The sequence below is a fragment of the Lithobates pipiens genome, unplaced genomic scaffold (assembly GCF_037356315.1).
Source record: "Lithobates pipiens isolate NorthernLeopardFrog02 unplaced genomic scaffold, aLitPip1_a1.2 Scaffold_27, whole genome shotgun sequence".
Lineage (NCBI taxonomy): Eukaryota > Metazoa > Chordata > Amphibia > Anura > Ranidae > Lithobates > Lithobates pipiens.
Window position 1 is genome coordinate 142664918 of NW_027507788.1, and position 19615 is coordinate 142684532.

General features: G+C 41.8%; 1 protein-coding gene across 1 annotated transcript in view; it reads right to left on the minus strand.

Moving 5' to 3' along the window:
• Positions 1 to 19615, minus strand: part of LOC143934189 (taste receptor type 1 member 3-like) — a 53031-nt gene that overhangs the window by 15563 nt on the left and 17853 nt on the right. Inside the window, exon 4 of the mRNA XM_077457586.1 lies at positions 17640 to 17828. Within this exon, the coding sequence (XP_077313712.1) occupies positions 17640 to 17828 (189 nt within the window). The remainder of the gene's footprint in view (positions 1 to 17639; positions 17829 to 19615) is intronic.

The window sequence follows — 19615 nt, forward strand, 5'->3', positions numbered from 1 at the left end:
AGTGAGCTACAGAGGTGCTGAGAGGAGGAGTTTTAGGAGGCAGCGTCAGCACAGCAATTGGTATCATGGGATATATAGTCCTTATAAATTGAAGGTAAACAGCAGGGAAGAAGCTGCAAAGCATGCAGGGAATCCAAAACATTGTGGAAAGAGATGGAGATAGCAGACAGGTAGAATGCACAACATGAAAGAGAGTTTTCAAGTGAGCTAACATTGGATTGTCAAAAATAACTCGTGTTTGTATTGGTTGATATATACTATTTATATACTATAACTGGGGGGGGGGGGTAAAGTACAACTAAAGGCCAATCCTTTTTTTTCATTTTGGATAGCGTAAGAGAGGGTTAATTACCCTATCTGTTTTTTTTGTCATCTGTGTCACTTTGGGGAGATTTCCATTTGCTTCCTGTCCCATAGCCAACACAGGAAGTGATAGGATACCTCCAAGAGAATCCCACGGGGTCACCAGAACTAGTGTCCCCATTGGAAGATTTCCCCTCCAATACTGATCTAAGGACAACCCAAAATTTGGGATTTTCTTTTACTTTCACTTTCTACGATAATGGTATACATGACAGAGATGGTGAATCAGCCTGACGGGTGATTTAATCACTCTTTACTCTATCCAAAACAAAGATTTCCTTTAGTTGTAACTTAAGTGTTAAGGGAATTTTGTGAAGGTGTTAAAAGTATATGCGCAAACCTAGCCTCCCACCTTCTAGATCCTGTCCCAGCATTATTTTATTTTTTTACCTCGTTCCTGTAGAGAGAAACCGCTTTACAACTCTCTGTAACATCGTGAGGCTTTTCAAATTCTTGCAGGGGCTGCTGGAAGGTCAGTTCTTGTAACTATGCCCCCAGGACTATATCTCACAAGAGTCCATTCCCTATAATATGGGTAGCCCAGAAATACCAGGCTACCGTTTGCAAAAATAAAACAGTATTGTTTTTTCAAAACCAAGCAAACAAAACAGCTCCCCGCCAGAATACCAGTCTAACAGCAGGGTTTAGGGTTCCTGACTACTCAAGGGTACCTTAAAGGCCACAGGAGCTGAGCAAGCAATGCTTGTATCCCTATACAGTCCACACTTTTTCACAGCTGTGAACTACTCCACTTTACCTCACCGACAAATGCTGACTTCTTTCTGCTCCTTTTCAGGCCTTTCCTGCAGATGGGTTAACCCTTTTAGAGCCAAATTCACTGCAATCAGAGTTGGATGCTCTTTCCCACTCAAAGTGTCTCTGAGCCTCCGAATTCCAGGTCCCAATGATGACTTACCAATAATCCTGAGAGGACTACAGATCAGTTCTCTCCTCTCCAACTGGATTACCCCGGAACCCATCACCCTGCATAGATGAGAATTGCTGAGTATTCAAAAATGTCTCTTATTGCCCCCCCCCCCCCCCATAAAGGGGTCACAGGCCAAATAAAAATAAAACATACCTGGCTTTCGGGACCCATTCCTTCATCCCATACACTACACACAGTGTGAAGGCATACGCTAGGGATCTAAGACAGCTGCATTGGGAAAGAAATCAATTTATGCATTTGGAGAGGGACAGAGAGGGTGGGGGTAGATCTGCAGTCCAGTTAGCACAGGGTTGATAACTCTGGTTGGGACTTCAATGCATCAAAGAAACTGTGTTGTCAATATCAAAACAGGAAGTTAGGAGCTCACTGAGTATTTGGTGAATCAACATTTATCTGCAGAAGTTTGACACCACCCCTCCCCCTGCTTAAATCAGAGCTACAGCCTTCCAATCAGGAGGAAGCACACACTTTGCTGATTGGAGAGCTATAGGTCTGACACAACACCCACTAATTCAGAGCTAGAGCTCTCTAATCAGAAAGAAACAGAGTTTTGCTGATTGGAAAGCTATAGGTCTGATAAAAGCCCTGCCAAGGCTGAACTAGAGCCCTCCAATCAAGAGGAGGCATGAGCTTTCCTGACTAAAGAGTGGAGGAAGCACAAGTTTTGCTGAATAAAAAGCTATAGGTCAGACACAACCACTGCTGATTCAGAGCTAGAGCTCTCCAATCAGGAAGAAACAGAGCTTTGCTGATTGGAGAGCCATAGGTCTCATACAATCCCTGCAGATTCATAACTAGAGCTCTCCAATCAGAAAGAAACAGAACTTTGCTCATTAGAGAGCCATCGGTCTGATACAACCCCTGCTGATTCAAAGCTAAAGCTCTCCAATCAGAAAGAAACAGAGCTTTGCTCATTGGAGAGCCATAGATCTGAAACAACCCCTGTCCAGTGAGAACTAGAGCTCTCCAATCGGGAATAAACAGAGATTTACTGATTGGAGAGCTATAGGTATGACACAACCCCTGCTGAGTCAGAATTAGAGCTCTCCAATTATGAAGAAACAGAGCTTTGCTGAATGGAGACCCTTTAGATCCAGCTCAAGCTCTGCTGAGTCAGAGCTAGAGTCTTCTAATCAGGAAGAAACATGAGCTTTGCTGATTGGAGAGCTGTAGGACCTTTACAACCCCCAATAAATCAGATTAGGAGCTCTCCATTCAGGAGGAAGCATGAGCTTTTCTGATTACAGAGCTATAGGCGTGACTTAGCAGTGGGCATGTCAGATCTCTTCAAAGAGACCTCTGCTTTCACACAGAAAGCAAAGGTCCTGCTGGCAGGAGACAGTCATTTTTAGGCTTGTTTTGTGGCTTTCTAAGGAAAACAAGTTGTAAGACTTAGCACGTCTTTTTTTGATGCACTGGACATATTTACCGTATTTATCGGCGTATAACACGCACTTGTTTCCCCTTAAAATCAGGGGAAAATCGCAGGTGTGTGTTATACGCGATTTCAGCACAATTTTTTGGGCTCTGGGCAGCTGGCTTTCGGCCGCTCTCGGAACTTCTCGCGGCTTTCGGACGCTCTCGGAAATTCTCGGAGGCTTTCGGCCGCTCTCGGACCTTCTCGGCGGCTTTCGGACCTTCCGAGAGCGGCCGAAAGCTGCCGAGGTCCGAGAGCATCCGAAAGCCGCTGAGAAGTTCCGAGAGCGGCCGAAAGCCGCCGAGAAGGTCCGAGAGCGGCCGAAAGCCGCCAAAAACTTGCGGGTGCCGCCGAGATACACAGGACATCTCGGCGGCGCCATTTTTAAAAACATAAGTGCTCAATGCACTAAGACGGACAAGCTGCATGACAAGGCTGCAATGAGGACAGGCTGCAATGAGGACAGGCTGCATGACAAGGCTGCAATGAGGACAGGCTGCATGACAAGGCTGCAAATGACGCTGACGAGGCTTCAGATGGACACTGATAAGGCTGCATTGATGGGCATTTAAATGTAAGTTTTTTTTCCCTTAAATTTCCCTCCTAAAAGTTTTTTCCACAAAATTCCCTCCTAAACTTGGGGTGCGTGTTATACACCGGTGCATGTTATACGCCGATAAATACGGTAGTTGATTTAATGAATAGTTTGGCTGCGGTTTAATGTAGGGAATAAAATACTGGCCAGCTACTGCTCTTACTAATTCACAACCTTGTGCCTGGCACTGAAAACAAATATATGAGCCAATATTACCAATGAACATTGTCTGGTATACTTGTGGCAGTGCAAGCTTAGCAAAAGGTCATCCAAACGAACAGTCAGCAAACGGTCTACCCTTCAAAACAGAGTTTTCTCTTTATTGTCTATGGGCTCCTCTCCATACACACTCAAATGCAGAAGCTCAAGCAGCAATAACTCCAAGAATCACATTTCTCCTCTGAAAACCATATTTTTTTTGTTGTAAATATTAAGTCACAATTGCAGTAATGTAACAAAGCCTTGAATATTCACTTGGGGGATTTTTTGCATTAATATTTTAATAATCAGAATAAATATAGAATGTTATATGAGCGCGGAGAAAAATAAATGGTGTGTTGGTGCATCTGTCATTTTCTGCCTTGTTATGATTATTTTAGTTGCATTATTTTGCATTATTGATTCACTCTGGTGAGGATAGCATGCTTCACTAGCACAGTCATTTTACCTTGACAGACAGCAGGTTTATGACTTCAAGCTGTCCTGTTTTTCAGAAAGGAAAAAAAGCAGTACCAGCAATCAATTTATTCTGGAGTGCTACAGGGTCAGTCCACCAAAAAGTGATATGTAGAATATGGTAAGCTGCAGCTCAGCTTCAGAAAAAAAAAAATATTGCAGTTTACCTTTGCTTAACCACTTCAAGTCCGCACACTTTCACTCCCTTCCAGTCCAGGCCAATTTTCAGCTTTCCACACTGTCAAACTTTGAATGACAATTACTCAGGCACGCAACACTGTACTGAAATTACATTTTTAGATTTTTTTTAAACAGATAGAGATTTCTTTTGGTGATATATATTTTTTATTTTTTTTGCTATATAAATGAAAAAATACTGAACATTTTGAAAAAAAAATTCTTAGTTTCTGTTTTAAATATTTTGCAAATAAATTATCTTTCTTCATAAATTTAAGTTTAATGTATTCTGCCACATTTTTTGGTAAAAAATGCCCCCAGAAAACACTAAATCAGTGTTACTTAGTCGCTGTGAAAGTTAGAGTTTACAACCTATGGTATATAAATTTAAACATCTATTAGTCCTCATGTATTGACTGCCTCATTTCTTGGGGCTCTAAAAGGTCAGGACACTACAAATATCCCCCAAATGACCCCCCCCCCTCCCAAGCTATTTAGTAAGAGGCATGGTGAATCTTTTGAAACTCATTTTTTTGGTCCAATTTTTTGAAAAATTAAAAAAAAAGATTTTTTTCACAAAGTTGTTAATTCTCACATACAGCATAGGCATACTTAGAATTACACCTCAAAACTCCTTCAGAGTATTGGGGTACCATGCAATGAGGGAAAAAAGTATTTATACCCTGCTGATTTTTCTCATTCGCCCACTGAAAAAGAAATGATCAGTCTATAATTTTAATGGTAGCTTTATTTTAACAGTGAGAGACAGAATAACAACAAAAATACATATAAAAATGAATTTAAAAATAGTTATAAATTAATTTGCATTTTAATGAGTAAAATAAGTATTTGACCCCTTCCCAAAACATGACTTAATACTTGGTGGCAAAACCCTTGTTGGCAATCACAGAGGTCAGAAGTTTCTTTTAGTTGGCCACCAGGTTTGCACACATCTCAAGAGGGATTTTGTCCCACTCCTCTTTGCAGATCCTCTCCAAGTCATTGAGGTTTTGATGCTGACATTTGGTAACTCGAACGTTCAGCTCCCCCCACATATATGATGCCAAAGAGCTTGATTTTGGTCTTATCTGACCACAGCACTTTCACCCAGTTATCCTCCGTATTATTCAGATATTTATTAGCAAACTTCATGTGCTTTTTTGAGCAGGGGGACCTTTCGGGTGCGGCAGGATTTTAATTCTTCATGGTGCAGTGTGTTATCAATTGTTTTATTAGTGACTATGGTCCCAGCTGCCTTGAGATTATTGACAAGATTCTCATCTGTAGTTCTGGGCTGATTCCTCACCGTTCTCATGATCATTGAACATCCACGAGGTGAGATCTTGCATGGAGCCCCAGACCAAGGGAGATTGACAGTTATTTAGTGTTTCTTCCATTTGTGCATAACCACACCAACTGTTGTCACCCTCTCACCAAGCTGCCTGGCGATGGTCTTGCAGCCCATTCCAGGCTTGTGTAAGTCTACAATCTTGTCCCTGACATCTTTGGGCAGCTCTTTGGTTTTGGCCATGGTAAAGAGATTGGAATCTGATTGATTGATTGCTTCTGTGGACAGGTGTCTTTTATACAGGTAACAAGCTAAGATTAGGAACACTCTCTTTAAGAGCGTGCTCCTAATCTCAGCTTGTTACCTGTATAGAAGACACCTGGGAGACAGAAATCTTGCTGACTGATAGGGGATCAAATACTTATTTTACTCATTAAAATGCAAATCAATTTATAACTTGTTTGCAATGCGTTTTTTCTGGATATTTTTTTTTTTTTAAACAATAAGCTTTTATTGATGCTTAGAGATAACATTTGTACAATCATACTGACATTTGTACAGGAGTATCATATAAAAATATAACAATGTATAATTGAATTCAGTGGTAGAGTATTTTAATAGTAAAACCAACAAGATGGCTTTGTAATCAGCCGATCGTTACATCGATGATCTATTTAGATATATTCTGAATTTGTATAGAAAAATCGATTTAATTTGAAAAGAAGAATAAAATTTGTGGGCCTCTGAGGCGTGTCCTTAGAAATAAATATAATAACAGAAATGAAAGGAAAAAGAAGCAAAGAAGGATAAGTAAAAATGGGAGAGACATATTAACTATTCATGTTTCTCTATGTTTTAAAGGTCTATCGCTACGTGAGAGTGGCATAAGAATCAGAATATTTAAAGATGATCCATAAGAATCAGAATATTTAAAGATGATCCACTGCTGCCATATTTTATTGAAATTTTCTGTATTCCCCTGTGCTGTTGCCCTGATCTCCTCCATGCCTTTGAGGAGATGTATCTCTTCCAGCCTTTCTTTGATTGTGGGGGCGGTGGCACTTCTCCAGTGTCTTGGTATCACTGTTTTTGCTGCTGTGATTAAGAATCAAGGAGTTTTTGTATTTTCTCAAGGTGCAATTGGTGATATTTATAAGACAGCAAGCAGCGTCTAAATTAATTTTCGTTTCTGTGATGTGTTTTATGATCTTGATTACTTGGTTCCGCCAGATATGGTATAGAGTGCCTTCTTCCTGATCGCAGCGCCAATAATGTCCAGGAACTGTTGAAAACCATTTGTGTCATTTATTTGGTGTGATGTACCAATTTGTTAGGATTTTGAATGATGTTTATTGCAATCTCACACTGATTGCACATTTGTGTGCGAACACAGAAACTTGTAGCCATTGATCTCTTGTAAAGGATCTGTTTAGGGTTATTTCCCAGAAAGTTTTGTGTCTGTTAGGTTCCTGTAAATCATAGGACTGCAGCCAGGTATATGTTAAGGAGATGTTCTTAGTGGTCGTAGTAGCCAAGAAACATATAGATTCGAAGGGTGCTAAGGGTCTAATGAAATGTTTTTGTCTCTGAGTGTTCATGATGAAGTCATGTATTTGTTGATATTTCCTGGGGTGTAGGGATGTTTGTCCTAATTATTTTTGTAAATCTGGTTGAGATTTGATTTTATTGTTCTTTAAGCAATGTGCGACTAGAAATTTCTGTTGCTAAGAGATTGGATAGAGCCATCCATTCCCAAAGGGAAATTAAGATTTGTTGTAAGTGGGGTTAGTGGCCCTAGTGAGGAGGTGAGTGAGTGTCTCTGAGTAATTGTTTGTAGGTTTTTTAGTGTTGCCCCCTATGAGGGGATGTTGTTTCAATTGTTTCGGACACAGATTCCAAGGTATCCATGGAGTATGTGATATCGGGATAGGTCCTATTCTATTTTCCAATTCCACTCAATCTTTGTTGTTATTCTGTCTCTCAATGTTAAAATAAACCTACCATTATAATTATAGACTGATCATTTATTCGTCTGTGGGCAAATGTACAAAATATGCAGGGGATCAAATACCCTTTTCCTTCACTGTATGTGTGAGGCATTTTCACAGCCTAGCCACATAGAAGAGCCCAAAATCTATAGAGCACCTTCAGGCATTCTAGGCTCATAAATTACACATCTGATTTATGTACTATCTATCACATTTGTTGGAGACCTTGGAGCACCAGGACAGTAGAAACACCCACAAAATAACCCTCCAAGGTATTTTATGAAAGACATAGTGAGTCTTATGAAAATGTAATCTTTACCACATTTTACCATTTTTTTTAAATTTAAATCACCACTCACAAGATAAAAAGCATGAATCACATGAAAACAAGCTCCCGAGTCCCACAATACATCACAGTTTGCCGGACCAACCGACCACTGCTGGATAATTCACTCTGTCCGGAGATCTTAGAACGGCAAGACAGTTTGTACACACCCACCACTAGACCATGCCCCAATGCATTTTGAGGGACTTTCTTAAGAGGGGAAAGTGACTTGGTGGCTTGTTTTCATATGATTCATCCTTTTCATCTTGTGAGTAGTATTGTTCTTAATACAAACTTGCTTTTATGTGGAATTACACTCTTTTACTTATTCTTATGAAAACTGGTGCACTGTTCCAAGGGGTCAGAGAGTGTGTCCTGGAGGAGTGCTGACAGCTTGATTGATGTATGATGATGTATGTGCAGCACCTCCTAGATAGGTGCTAGGATTAATTCCCCATTGTATATAGTGGAGCTGCTGTTTTGTTGTAAATTTAGTTGTAATTAGTGTAGCCACATGTGATCAGTTAGATCTCTTCAGTATTTCAGCCTCTGCAGGTTTAATTGCTACTTCTGTTTCCTGGAAAACTGTGGATCTCTCTAGAACATAGGTGTGAAGCAAGGCAAATGAGCAGCACAAATATTTCTACAGCCCTGGTCAATCCCAGGGAGGGTGGCCCTGAAGGCTGCTGGGAGTCGGTATAAATACTCTGAGGCACAGATCAGTCTTGTCCTGGCTGTAGAGCCAGAAAAGTGTGATAAAGCTACCACTAAGGCTCTTTGTCGTAATGCATCAGTGCTACTATTTTATTGACACTCTGATGTAACCAATAAAGTACTCTTTAAAGGAATACAGTGTTGCCGGCTCTCTTCATGTTTGTGAGCCAGAAAACTGACCATGCCATGCTCTCATACTGTCAGGGCTGGGCTCAGCCCTTCCTTCTCTGAACTGGCCGCTCAGCTGTTGGCTAAATGCCAGCTCCTATCTCTCCACAGTGACTCACCTGTTGATGATATCCTGCTCGTCAGTCTTGCCTACTTGAGCCGTCCAGTTCAGAGGATCTCTGCCTTCGCCTTGGTCACATCTCTAGAGACGCTCTCCTATGTTCCTGTTAAAGACTTGCTTGGCTCACATTCCTTCTGGCTCCAGATCCTGCTTGCTGTTCTACTACACAGTTCTCTGGATCCCTGACATTTTGACTTGTCTGACTATCCGTTCCGGCTTCTGAACTCTGACTATGTTTTGACTATGTTTACCTTTTTTTATTATTATTAAACAGTATGATTTAACTGTAGTTCTGTCTCAGTCTGATTCATGGTTTCTGACACATACCCAGCATGGTCATTTTTAATAGGAAAGCAGAGGGCCTGGCAGAAACACCAGGTATTTCTCATTCTCACAAAGGTAGCAATACAAAGAGAACAGGAGACTTTTCCATATAAGTTCATGGTACATCAGGCACATTTCAGTAATATGAAATGTTGGTTTTACATATAAGCTTTGAAAATTTAATTCTCCAAATTCTGTCTGCTCCAGTGCTAGAAAATTCCCCATTGTCTCCTGATAGTCCCTCCCCCAAAAATGTACTTACTACTCCATACACCCATGCAGCCTCTTTGATGCAGGAGTCCAGTCCATACTCCAGTGTCAGAGCTTACTTGGGTAGAAGATGTTACCCTGTGATAGTGTTTTGGTCTGGAAAGTTGGTGTTCAGGCCTGAGCACTGTCCCATAGGGGAGATCCCATACTCATTATAGTAATAAAGCAAAAAGAGGGAATGTGGCTAAGAAGTGTGTATCTGTGGGTATACCTTACTTGGGGAGCTAGGTATCAGAAGACAAAATTTTTTTTTAATCAGTTTTAACCTGGTTGTATAGTCAGGTTTAAACAGGATCTACATCCATTGTTCTTGTAATTAAGCCTTTTTTGTTTTACAACACTATTTAAAGAAGCACATGCAGCCTACTTTATGAAACATGGTATTCTAGGGCCCCAGCTCATCAAAAGACTACCAAAGCAGCCTTAAAACTCCACTCCGGACAACTATTTTAGTTTGGATTGAGTGAGAAAGGGTTAGAAACCTATTGCAGTCTGTGTCCAAATGTGGGAGATTTATCTTTACTTTCTGTTTTTTGAGCGTCAAACGGAACAGGAAGAAAAGGAAATATTCTCCATGTCTTGTTTATTTAAGGGGTTCCAGACAGAACAAGAAGTGAGGAGGAAATTCCTGGGGGAGAACACAGACAGTAACTGCAGGTTGTGTGAGGTTTAGAACTTCTTTCAAGACTTTATTGTTCGAGATGGAATAGATTGGAAGCAGAATTAGAGCTGGAGCCCCCGATTAATGGTTGAAAGTCCAAATATTTGTATTTAATCACAATATGTCTGGAGGAAACAAACCAACATGCTTCAGGGGTTCTAAGAGACGCACTTTCATCAGGGCTCAATCTACTGGTGAAGCCCCTAACTTTGATGTTTATTCTAACATGAACCTGTCCTTTAAATATCCTAACACTTCTTTTTCTACCTAAAACTTAATGCTTTTCCTTGGGCTGGGCTTTTTAGGGCAGCTTTACATGAACTTTTAAACAATAGCTGACCCCCAGCTACCTCCAACTTTTTGCCTCTAAGGGTTATTGAACTCTTTGAACCCACAATGCATAGCGTTGACTTTATTTCCTGAATGCAATGAAAGGAATCTGAATAGGACATGTTACTTTTCTATATTCTGATAAATGTTATCAGGGCTGGACTGGGACAGAAATTTGGCCCTGGACTTCATTCAGACTGGCCCACTTTAATTTTGCAAACACGCACAAAAACAGTATGTAAACTATACACAATTGCGCAAAAAAATAAGATAAAATTATTCAGTTACTGTGACCAGTGCCATTAAATTATTCATCAGTTACCGTGGCCAGTGCCATTAAATTATACATCAGTTACCATGGCCAGTGCCATTAAATTATTCATCAGTTACCGTGGCCAGTGCCATTAAATTATTCATCAGTTACCGTGGCCAGTGCCATTAAATTATTCATCAGTTACCGTGGTCAGTGCCATTAAATTATTCATCAGTTACTGTGGCCAGTGCCATTCAATTATTCATCAGTTACCGTGGCCAGTGCCATTGAATTATACATCAGTTACCGTGGCCAGTGCCATTAAATTATTCATCAGTTACCGTGGCCAGAGCCATTAAATTATTCATCAGTTACCGTGGCCAGTGTCATTAAATTATTCATCAGTTACCGTGGCCAGTGCCATTAAATTATTCATCAGTTACCGTGGCCAGTGCCATTAAATTATACATCAGTTACCATGGCCAATGCCATTAAATTATTCATCAGTTACCGTGGCCAGTGCCATTAAATTATTCATCAGTTACTGTGGCCAGTGCCATTAAATTATTCAACAGTTACCGTGGCCAGTGCCATTAAATTATTAATCAGTTACCGTGGCCAGTGCCATTAAATTATACATCAGTTACCGTGGCCAGTGCCATTAAATTATTCATCAGTTACCGTGGCCAGTGCCATTAAATTATTCATCAGTTACCATGGCCAGTGCCATTAAATTATGCATCAGTTACCGTGGCCAGTGCCATTAAATTATTCATCAGTTACCGTGGCCAGTGCCATTAAATTAATAATTGACCAGTGGCATTAAATAATAATCAGTTACCGTGACCAGTGGCATTAATATTAATTTAATGCCACTGGTCAATTATTAACTTAATGTCACTGGCCACGGTAACTGATCAATAATTTAATGCCACTACTCACGGTAATTGATGATCAGTTACTGTGGCCAGTGACATTAAATTAATAATTGACCAGTGGCATTAAATTAATATTAATTCAATTAATTAATTAATGGCGGGGGGAGGGGGGAAGGGTACTGCCACTGGTCATGGTAACTGATGAATAATTATCAGTTACCTTGACCAGTGACATTAAATTATTCATCAGTTACCATGACCAGTGGCAGTACATTTACCCTTCCCCCCTCCCCCCGCCATGCTGCATATTACAGAAATCACAGACACTGACAGTAACAGCCAGACTCTCAATTTATTATTAATCGTGCTGCCATGCATCCTGCATCCCATATAGCATCCGATTAGCTTATTATTTAGTGCTTACTTGAATTACACTGATCGACTTTTCTTTGTCCCCTGACCCTGTCTGTGCTGCTGTCTGGAGTGGACTTGCTGTAAGGAATTTTCAGGTTCCTCCTCGGCGGCACAGGCAGCTAAGCTTGGGCAGCAGCTTACTATGCTTCGGCTCCTCCCATGTACCCGGGCCTCCGCCCTCCAGCCGTGAGTGACGTCATGGCGCTGGGACAAGGAGGCAGCCTGTAATGTTAGGGGAGTAAATGGCAGCGTCACGAGGGGGTGGTGCTTGTGTGCCAGGTGCAGGAGCGGAGCTGCCGCCGCCAGCCTTATTGTAACACAGGACAGACATGGAGAGTCCAGGGAGAGTGTAGTGATTCAAACACATAACACACTGTCTGACAACCGGCCCACCGATGGCCAGTAAAGGCCTGAATAATATACATGCATTCTTGATGGACAGTTGATAGAATTGTCTCCAGGAGATCAGATAGACTCTGCCTGCAAAGCTGCAATCTGCCTGACCAGTTAAATGTACCATTCATAGGGATTCCCGAGGGCAGATTTGTTCTACTGGTTAATAAATTAAGTCATAGTGGAAATAATTTCTATTAAAATACACCTGTCACTTAGAGACCCCCTCTTTAGGTCTCTAAATGTTTTGAACCAGTAAGCCCCAGCAATAGACAGTGTATATCCATTGCTTCAGCAACCTGTTTGTACTACCTATTCTCCATTCCAGCACTGCAGCATCAGAAAGCCTCTTTGGCATTCTAACTTTCCAGGAGGGTTGGATGCCTGTGTTTCCCACCGTGCACTGGTTTCCTCCTCTAAACCCCCCATGTCACTGCATTGACATAGGTCAGGGGTCTCCAAACTTTTCAAACAAAAGGCCACTTTATTGTCCTTCAAACTTTAGGAGGGCCAGATTGTGGCCAGCAGGGGCAGAAAATGTCAGGGCCCAGCATCAGTGAGAATAAATATGGCCTCAGGGTTGGTGGTCAATAGGAAGAAGAGTACCCCCCTATTAGTAGGAAGGAATAGTATCCCATCATTGGTATCGGTGGAAGATATAGTGCCCAATTGTTGTTGTCAGTGGGAGGAATAGTGCCTCTTATCAGTGGGAGGAATTGTGCCCCAAGGGGTGGATAAAGGCTAGCAAAGGGCCACATCTGGCCCTCGGGCCACAGTTTGGAGACCCCTGACATAAGGGGTCAGAGAAAGGAAGCAGTGCATGAGGGAGAATAAGTACAATACAATGAGGTATTTTATTTATTTGGGATTCCTCAGGCCTAATGACTAAATGGGAAACTAAAAAGTTATCCCCTGCAGTGGGGCTGCCCCTGAGCTGCAAGGGTTAATTGCTTGTTAAAGTCTAGGTAACATAGAAAAGGAGATCTGTTTACCTGATACTCCATTGTGCCACACTGCTAGACCAGTTCTTGCAACTTCTTCTACCTCTTGTTCCAGCAGTCTAAGGTCCTGACATCATCAAGACTAATGCAGGGCCCATAGCCCTGCACTGGACTTGATGGCACAGAAGGACAGTCCATCAGCAGAGCGAGGGGAGTGCTGTCATCTGGGAGCGGAGGCTCAAGTAAGTTAAAGTGCTTCTCCCCTAGACTAAACAAGTAGTTAACCCTTGCAGTGTGGGCACAGCCCCAGTGTAAGGGATATAGCGAGTTGATATCATCCAGAAATAATACATTTTCTCTTTCCAAAGTACAAAGTTATTCTTGGCATCCAATTAGAATATATATTTGATTTGACTTGAGTAAAGTGAAAATTGATTGGTTACTTTGGGTTGCTGCTTTTGGCACTGCCTTGTTAAGTAGCTTATAAGAGAATGAAAGTTTTTACAACTGCAGTTTAGAAATAGAAAACAAGAAACTAGGGTGCTATAAACAACACGGGTAACCTTTCTGTTTCATGATGTTCTTTGCTCAAAAATGTCACAATTCATGCCTAGTCAAGCTTTTGTACTTAGCTGGTCAGCGTCATCTTCAAACAGAATACTGCCACCCAACGGAGTTAGCTGAAACTGCTTTCCAATCACTACAGGAATGATCAAACATGGATAATTAAAGTGGTTGTATAGTCTTTTTTAGAAGTTTAACCTACAGATAAGCCTATAATAAGGCTTACCTGAAGGTAAAAAAAAATCTCCTAAACCTGTATGGTTTAGGAGATAATCCCTTCGCAATGCGCCGCTGACTACAGCGGCGCATACGCACAGGGGCTTCTTGGCTGAAAGTCCGGCAGACCCTGCCGGAAAGAGATTTCCCACGTGCATGCGCGGGAGTGAGGATATCACGGCTCCGGCCACTCACAGCACTGGAGTCGCGATACCCAGAAGACTCGGGCGAGATGTCGGGGCCTCGTTCTAAGGTAAGTATTTCATAATGAGCTAGTATGCGGTGCATACTAGCTCATTATGACTTTTCCCTTGCAGGTCAGAAAAAAAAAACGTCAGCGGGTTTACCACCGTTTAAAGTCTATGTGGTTGCCTGAAATTTAAATCTCATTTGCTCTATGTATCGAAGTGTAAATAAATAGGTTCAGCGTGAAGAAACTGACAGCACTGTTACAACCTTGTGGAAGAAAACAGTTTGGGGGGCATATCCAAATCTAAATTCTCACAATAGATGCATTAATGTGCATATGGTTGGCTCTGCTCAGCCACAAAGCATGCCTGACCCTTTAATGGGAACACAGTGATTGAGATGATTGGAGAACACTATATCTGATTCAGCATAGGCCATGTTGGACCTCTGCAGAAAGACCACTGCTTGCATGAAGAGAGTGAGGGTCCTTCTCTGCAGCATGCTGGCGGGGGACAGGTTTTTCCGCTCAGACTGTGGCTGTTTCTATGAAAACAAAGCACCTGTAAGGTCCTTGCACACAATACTGATGTACTGTATGAATGCTGGATCTTTTTGGCAGAAGATTCCTGCCCAAGTCACTACAAGTATGGTCCATATAGTGTGCACGTTTACATGCATATATGCTTACATTTCTTCCACAAGGCTGTAACAGTGCTGTCAATTCCTTGCGCACAATACTGATGTACTGTATGAATGCTGGATCTCTTTGGGAGAACATTCCTGCCCAAAAATGCAAGTATGGTCCATATAGTGTGCGCATTTAAATGCATACATGATTACACTCATAAAAAAATCTTCTCTCTCCCACTATACTTAATCAGAAATGTTAATAAAGCATAGATTTGCACATACGTGGGTAAAATACTGACAAGTAATGTCGTTTTTTGTCATTTATTTACTGATCTAAATGTGACACAAGCTTACTGTCTGTACAGGCCCATTGAAAACAATGGGCTTCAGTCAGATCAGTAAAAAAAAAGCCTGAATGCCTAAAAATGCAGTGCATGTGGTGCCCTAAGATTTAGCAAATTTTTACTTTTGGGACAATTACCTAGGCATCGTTAGGTAAAGCGGAACTAAACCCATCTATTTAACAATTTCTCAAAACAAATACATTTAAGGCATGCCATGAATGATAACTGTTATGCCCCATACACACGGTCGGACATTCCGACCACAAAATCCGTCGGATTTTTTCCGACTAATTTTGGCTGAAACTTGTCTTGCATACACATGGTCGCACAAAGTTGTCGGAAAATCCGATAGTTCGGAATGAGGTGACGTACAAAACTTATGACGGGACTACGTAGAGACCAGTAGCCAATAGCTTTCGTCTCCAAATGTTTTCTGAGCATGTGTGGCACTTTGTGTGTTGGAATTCTCTAGACACGATCTGAAAAAGTCCGATCGGATTTTGTTGTCGGAAAATTTTAGATCCAGCTCTCAAACTTTTTCCGTCGGAAATTCCAACAGAAAAAGTCTGATAGAGCCCACACACGATCGGATTTTCCGACAACGTAATCCGATTGGACCTTTTCCGTCAGAATTTCCAACTGTGTGTATGAGGCATTACAGTTGCTTGTACTCTCAACCAAACTATCAAGCCATTAAATAGCTGGTGTCATAACTCATCACATGTGCAGCACCATGGCAACTGTAGATCTAACAGAGGTTAAAGTGATTGTAAACCCTTACAAACCACTTTGACCTACAGGTAAGGCTAGATTAAGGCTTACCTGTAGGTCCAAGAAATATCTCCTAAACCTACACGGTTTAGGAGATATTTACTAAAAGACAGTGACAGCTGTCTACGGCGCATGCGATATGCGATATACCGTTAGTGGCGGCTCCCGTGGGCATGTGCGGGAGTGAGGTCATCGCTGCTCCGGCACTGTGAGTGGCCGCAGCAGCGATACCCGGAAGAAGATGGATGCTCCGGACTACAGGGGACAACGGTGACATCGCTGGCTCCTGTGTCAGGTAAGTGAAACATAATGGGCTACTATGCATCGCTTTACCTTTGCAGGGAGACAAAGAGGAAGAAAACCCCTCTTTAAGATGACAGATTCCTTGGCTAGAATAGAAGGGTTTAGTCCCACTTTAAAGGAAGTTGAAAAATAACAGCAGGATCAATAAGTAAAAAAACTAAGTTACAGGGGGAACCAGAAAAACAAAAACTGCTTTGTTAATGCTAATGATAGACTGCATCATATACAGTATGTCATTTTTTATTTTACTTTCAGTACCATTCTAACCCCTTCAGATCCGCGCTGTAGCCGTCAATAGATGTCCTCCCCTGCTCATGCGGCCTGAGTGTCCCCCGCAGGGTGCGGCGCTCCCTGTGATCAGTGAGTCTATGAGACTCGGCTGAACACAGATCCCTTACCACGTGATCAGCTGTCAGCCAATGACAGCTGATCATGTGATGTAAACAGAGCCAGTAATTGGCTATTTTTTCTCCTCACGGTGCCAGTGTGAGGAGAAAAAAAAGCCAATCACTGGCAGCTGCCAGAGGGACATCTGTCCTGATCAAGGAGAGCAGCCCCCGCCTCATCTGTGCCCACCTGTGCCACTTGCTAGTGCCACCTACCAATGCACAACAGTGCCTACCAGTGCCCACCAGCACCACCTACCAGTGCCCACAATGCCACCCATCAGTGCCCACACTGCCACCTATTAGTGCACATAGTGCCATCTATCAATGTTACCAATTAGTACCTCATCAACAGTGCTGCCCATCAGTGTCACCTAAAAGTGCCCATCAGTGCCATCTACCAGTGCCCATCAGTACCCATCAGTGCCACCTATCAGTGTCACCAATCAGTGCCCATTAGTCCAATCTATCTATCAGTGCCCTTCAGTGCCACCTATCAGGACCCATCAGTGCCATCTTATCTGTGCCTATCAGTGCCCATCAGTGCAGCCTATCAGTGCCCACCAATACAGCCTATCAGTACTCATCAGTGCAGCCTCATCAGCACATATCAATGAAGGAGAATAATTACCTGTTTGCAAAATGTTATAACAAACTATGAAACGTTTTTTTTCCCGTCTCTTTTTCTTTTTGTTTGTTTATCAAAAAATAAAAACCTCAGTAATGATAAAATACCACCAAAAGAAAGCTCTATTTGTGTGAAAAAATTGGGTACAGTGTAGCATGACCGTGCAATTGTCATTCAAAATGTGACAGCGCTGAAAGCTGAAAATTGGCCTGGGCAGGAGGGGGGTTTAAGTGCCTAGTAAGCAAGTGGTTAAATTGATGGATTTAGTTCTGTTAACTTTTATATATACAGACTGAGATTTGAAAACATAAATACGCTGAACACCATACACCCAGCACATGTATATATTTATAGGGGCACTTACCTTCATACTGTACCATATAATTTGAGATCTGTTGATGGTCAGCTTCTTCCAGAAAGTTCCCACAGTGTTGAATGGTTTATTTTTATTATATGTCCATGTTAGTATATCATAACCTATATTTATTCCCCCAGATGCATCAAAGGTGATATTAGCAAAAGTGAAGTTCTGACTCTTCAGTTCTTGCAGAAGCTTAAACACAAAAATAAAATATTATGTAGAAAAATGGCAAACAGAATAAAAGGTCTGTCTACCAAAAGCAATATCTCTGCTTGGAGAGATCACCAGTTTCAGGGATACCAGAGAACCTGAGTCCTTTCACCTTCAATGGTGATTACAAAGCTAAACAACTTCAACTGTAGTCTCCATATTGTCATATGTTTGTAATGCAACAGCTGTAAATGATACACTATATTGTCAAAAGTATTAGGACACCTCCCTTTACATGCACCTAAAGTTTAATGGCACCCCAGTCTTAGTCTGTAGGGTTCAATATTGAGTTGGCCCACCCTTTGCAGCTATAACAGCTTCAACTCTTCTGGGAAGGCTGTCCGCAAGGTTTAGGAGTGTGTCTATGGGAATGTTTGACCAGTCTACCAGAAGGGCATTTGTGAGGTCAGGCACTGATATGGATGAGAATACCTGGCTCGCAGTTTCCACTCTAATTCATCCCAAAGATATTCTCTTGGGGTGAGGTCAGGACTCTGTGCAGGCCAGTCAATTTCCTCCACCCTAAACTTGCTCATCCATGTCTTTATGGATCTTGCCTTCTGCACTGGTCCAAATCATTTGTTGGGGGAGGGATTATGGTGTGGGGTTGTTTTTCCTGGGTTAGGCTTGGCCCCTTAGTTTCAATGAAGGGAACTCTTAAGGCATCAGTATACTAAGACATTTTGGACAACTTCATGCTCCCAACTTTGTAGGAACAGTTTGGGGATGGCCCCTTCCCGTTCCAACATGACTGCACACCAGTGCACGAAGCAAAGTCCATAAAGAAATGAATGAGTGAGCTTGGGGTGGAGGAACTTGACTGGCCTGTACAGAGTCCTGACCTCAACTCAATAGAACACCTTTGGGATGAATTAGAACAGAGACTGCGAGCCAGGCCTTCTCCTCCAACATCAATGCCTGCCCTCACAAATGTGCTTCTGGAAGAATGGGCAAACATTCCCATTGACACACTCAGCCATTAAAGTTCATGTGTGTGTAAAGTATTTTCCCAATACTTTTGACAATATAGTGTATATGGGATAATGTTCCCTTAGTATACCCACACTGATCCCTTATGTATAAAAGCTTTATCTATAAGGGGCCTATAAGGTAAAGGCATCAGTGGGAGGACATGGGCATAATGTCTTTGTCACTGTTGATAGAGTACAATTTTAGTACGTACTTCACTAATTTTACATGAACACAGTATGGTGAAGTGGCAAAACCCAGAGTTTGCTGGCAGCCCAGGCTAGAGGGAGAAAGGCAAGGGACCTCACAGCAATTTTAGGGATATGATAATGCACCCCTTATTCTAAATTGTAAGGTTATCTATATTAACCATTGATATTCAGTGACCCTTATATGTTGTAGAGCAAGTCAAGTTACAGAGTTTACTGTTCTCTTTCTATTGTTTTCTTTGTGTTTCCTGGAGATCCTGCTAGTCTCCCTGCTTTCCTATTTCCAATTGATCACGCTGGGCATGACAGCACATCCATCTCAGCATTGTCAGTTTTCTGGCTGTGCTGGGAGAAAGCCTATCTGTCCTCCAATGGTCTGACTTGTGCTAGCACACCCTCATGTACAACTAGTCACTGGGAAGGTCGATGTACTGCGATTTCTCTATCTCTAGCTCTCTGATCTATATATACACACAAACATGTGTTACCTTTCATTTCTGCTTTTTACTGAATGGGTTGTTTTACAAGGTAAGGATTCACATTTATTTAAGGCTCTTAATAATGACTTGGAATGGAGCTTTATTCTTCATA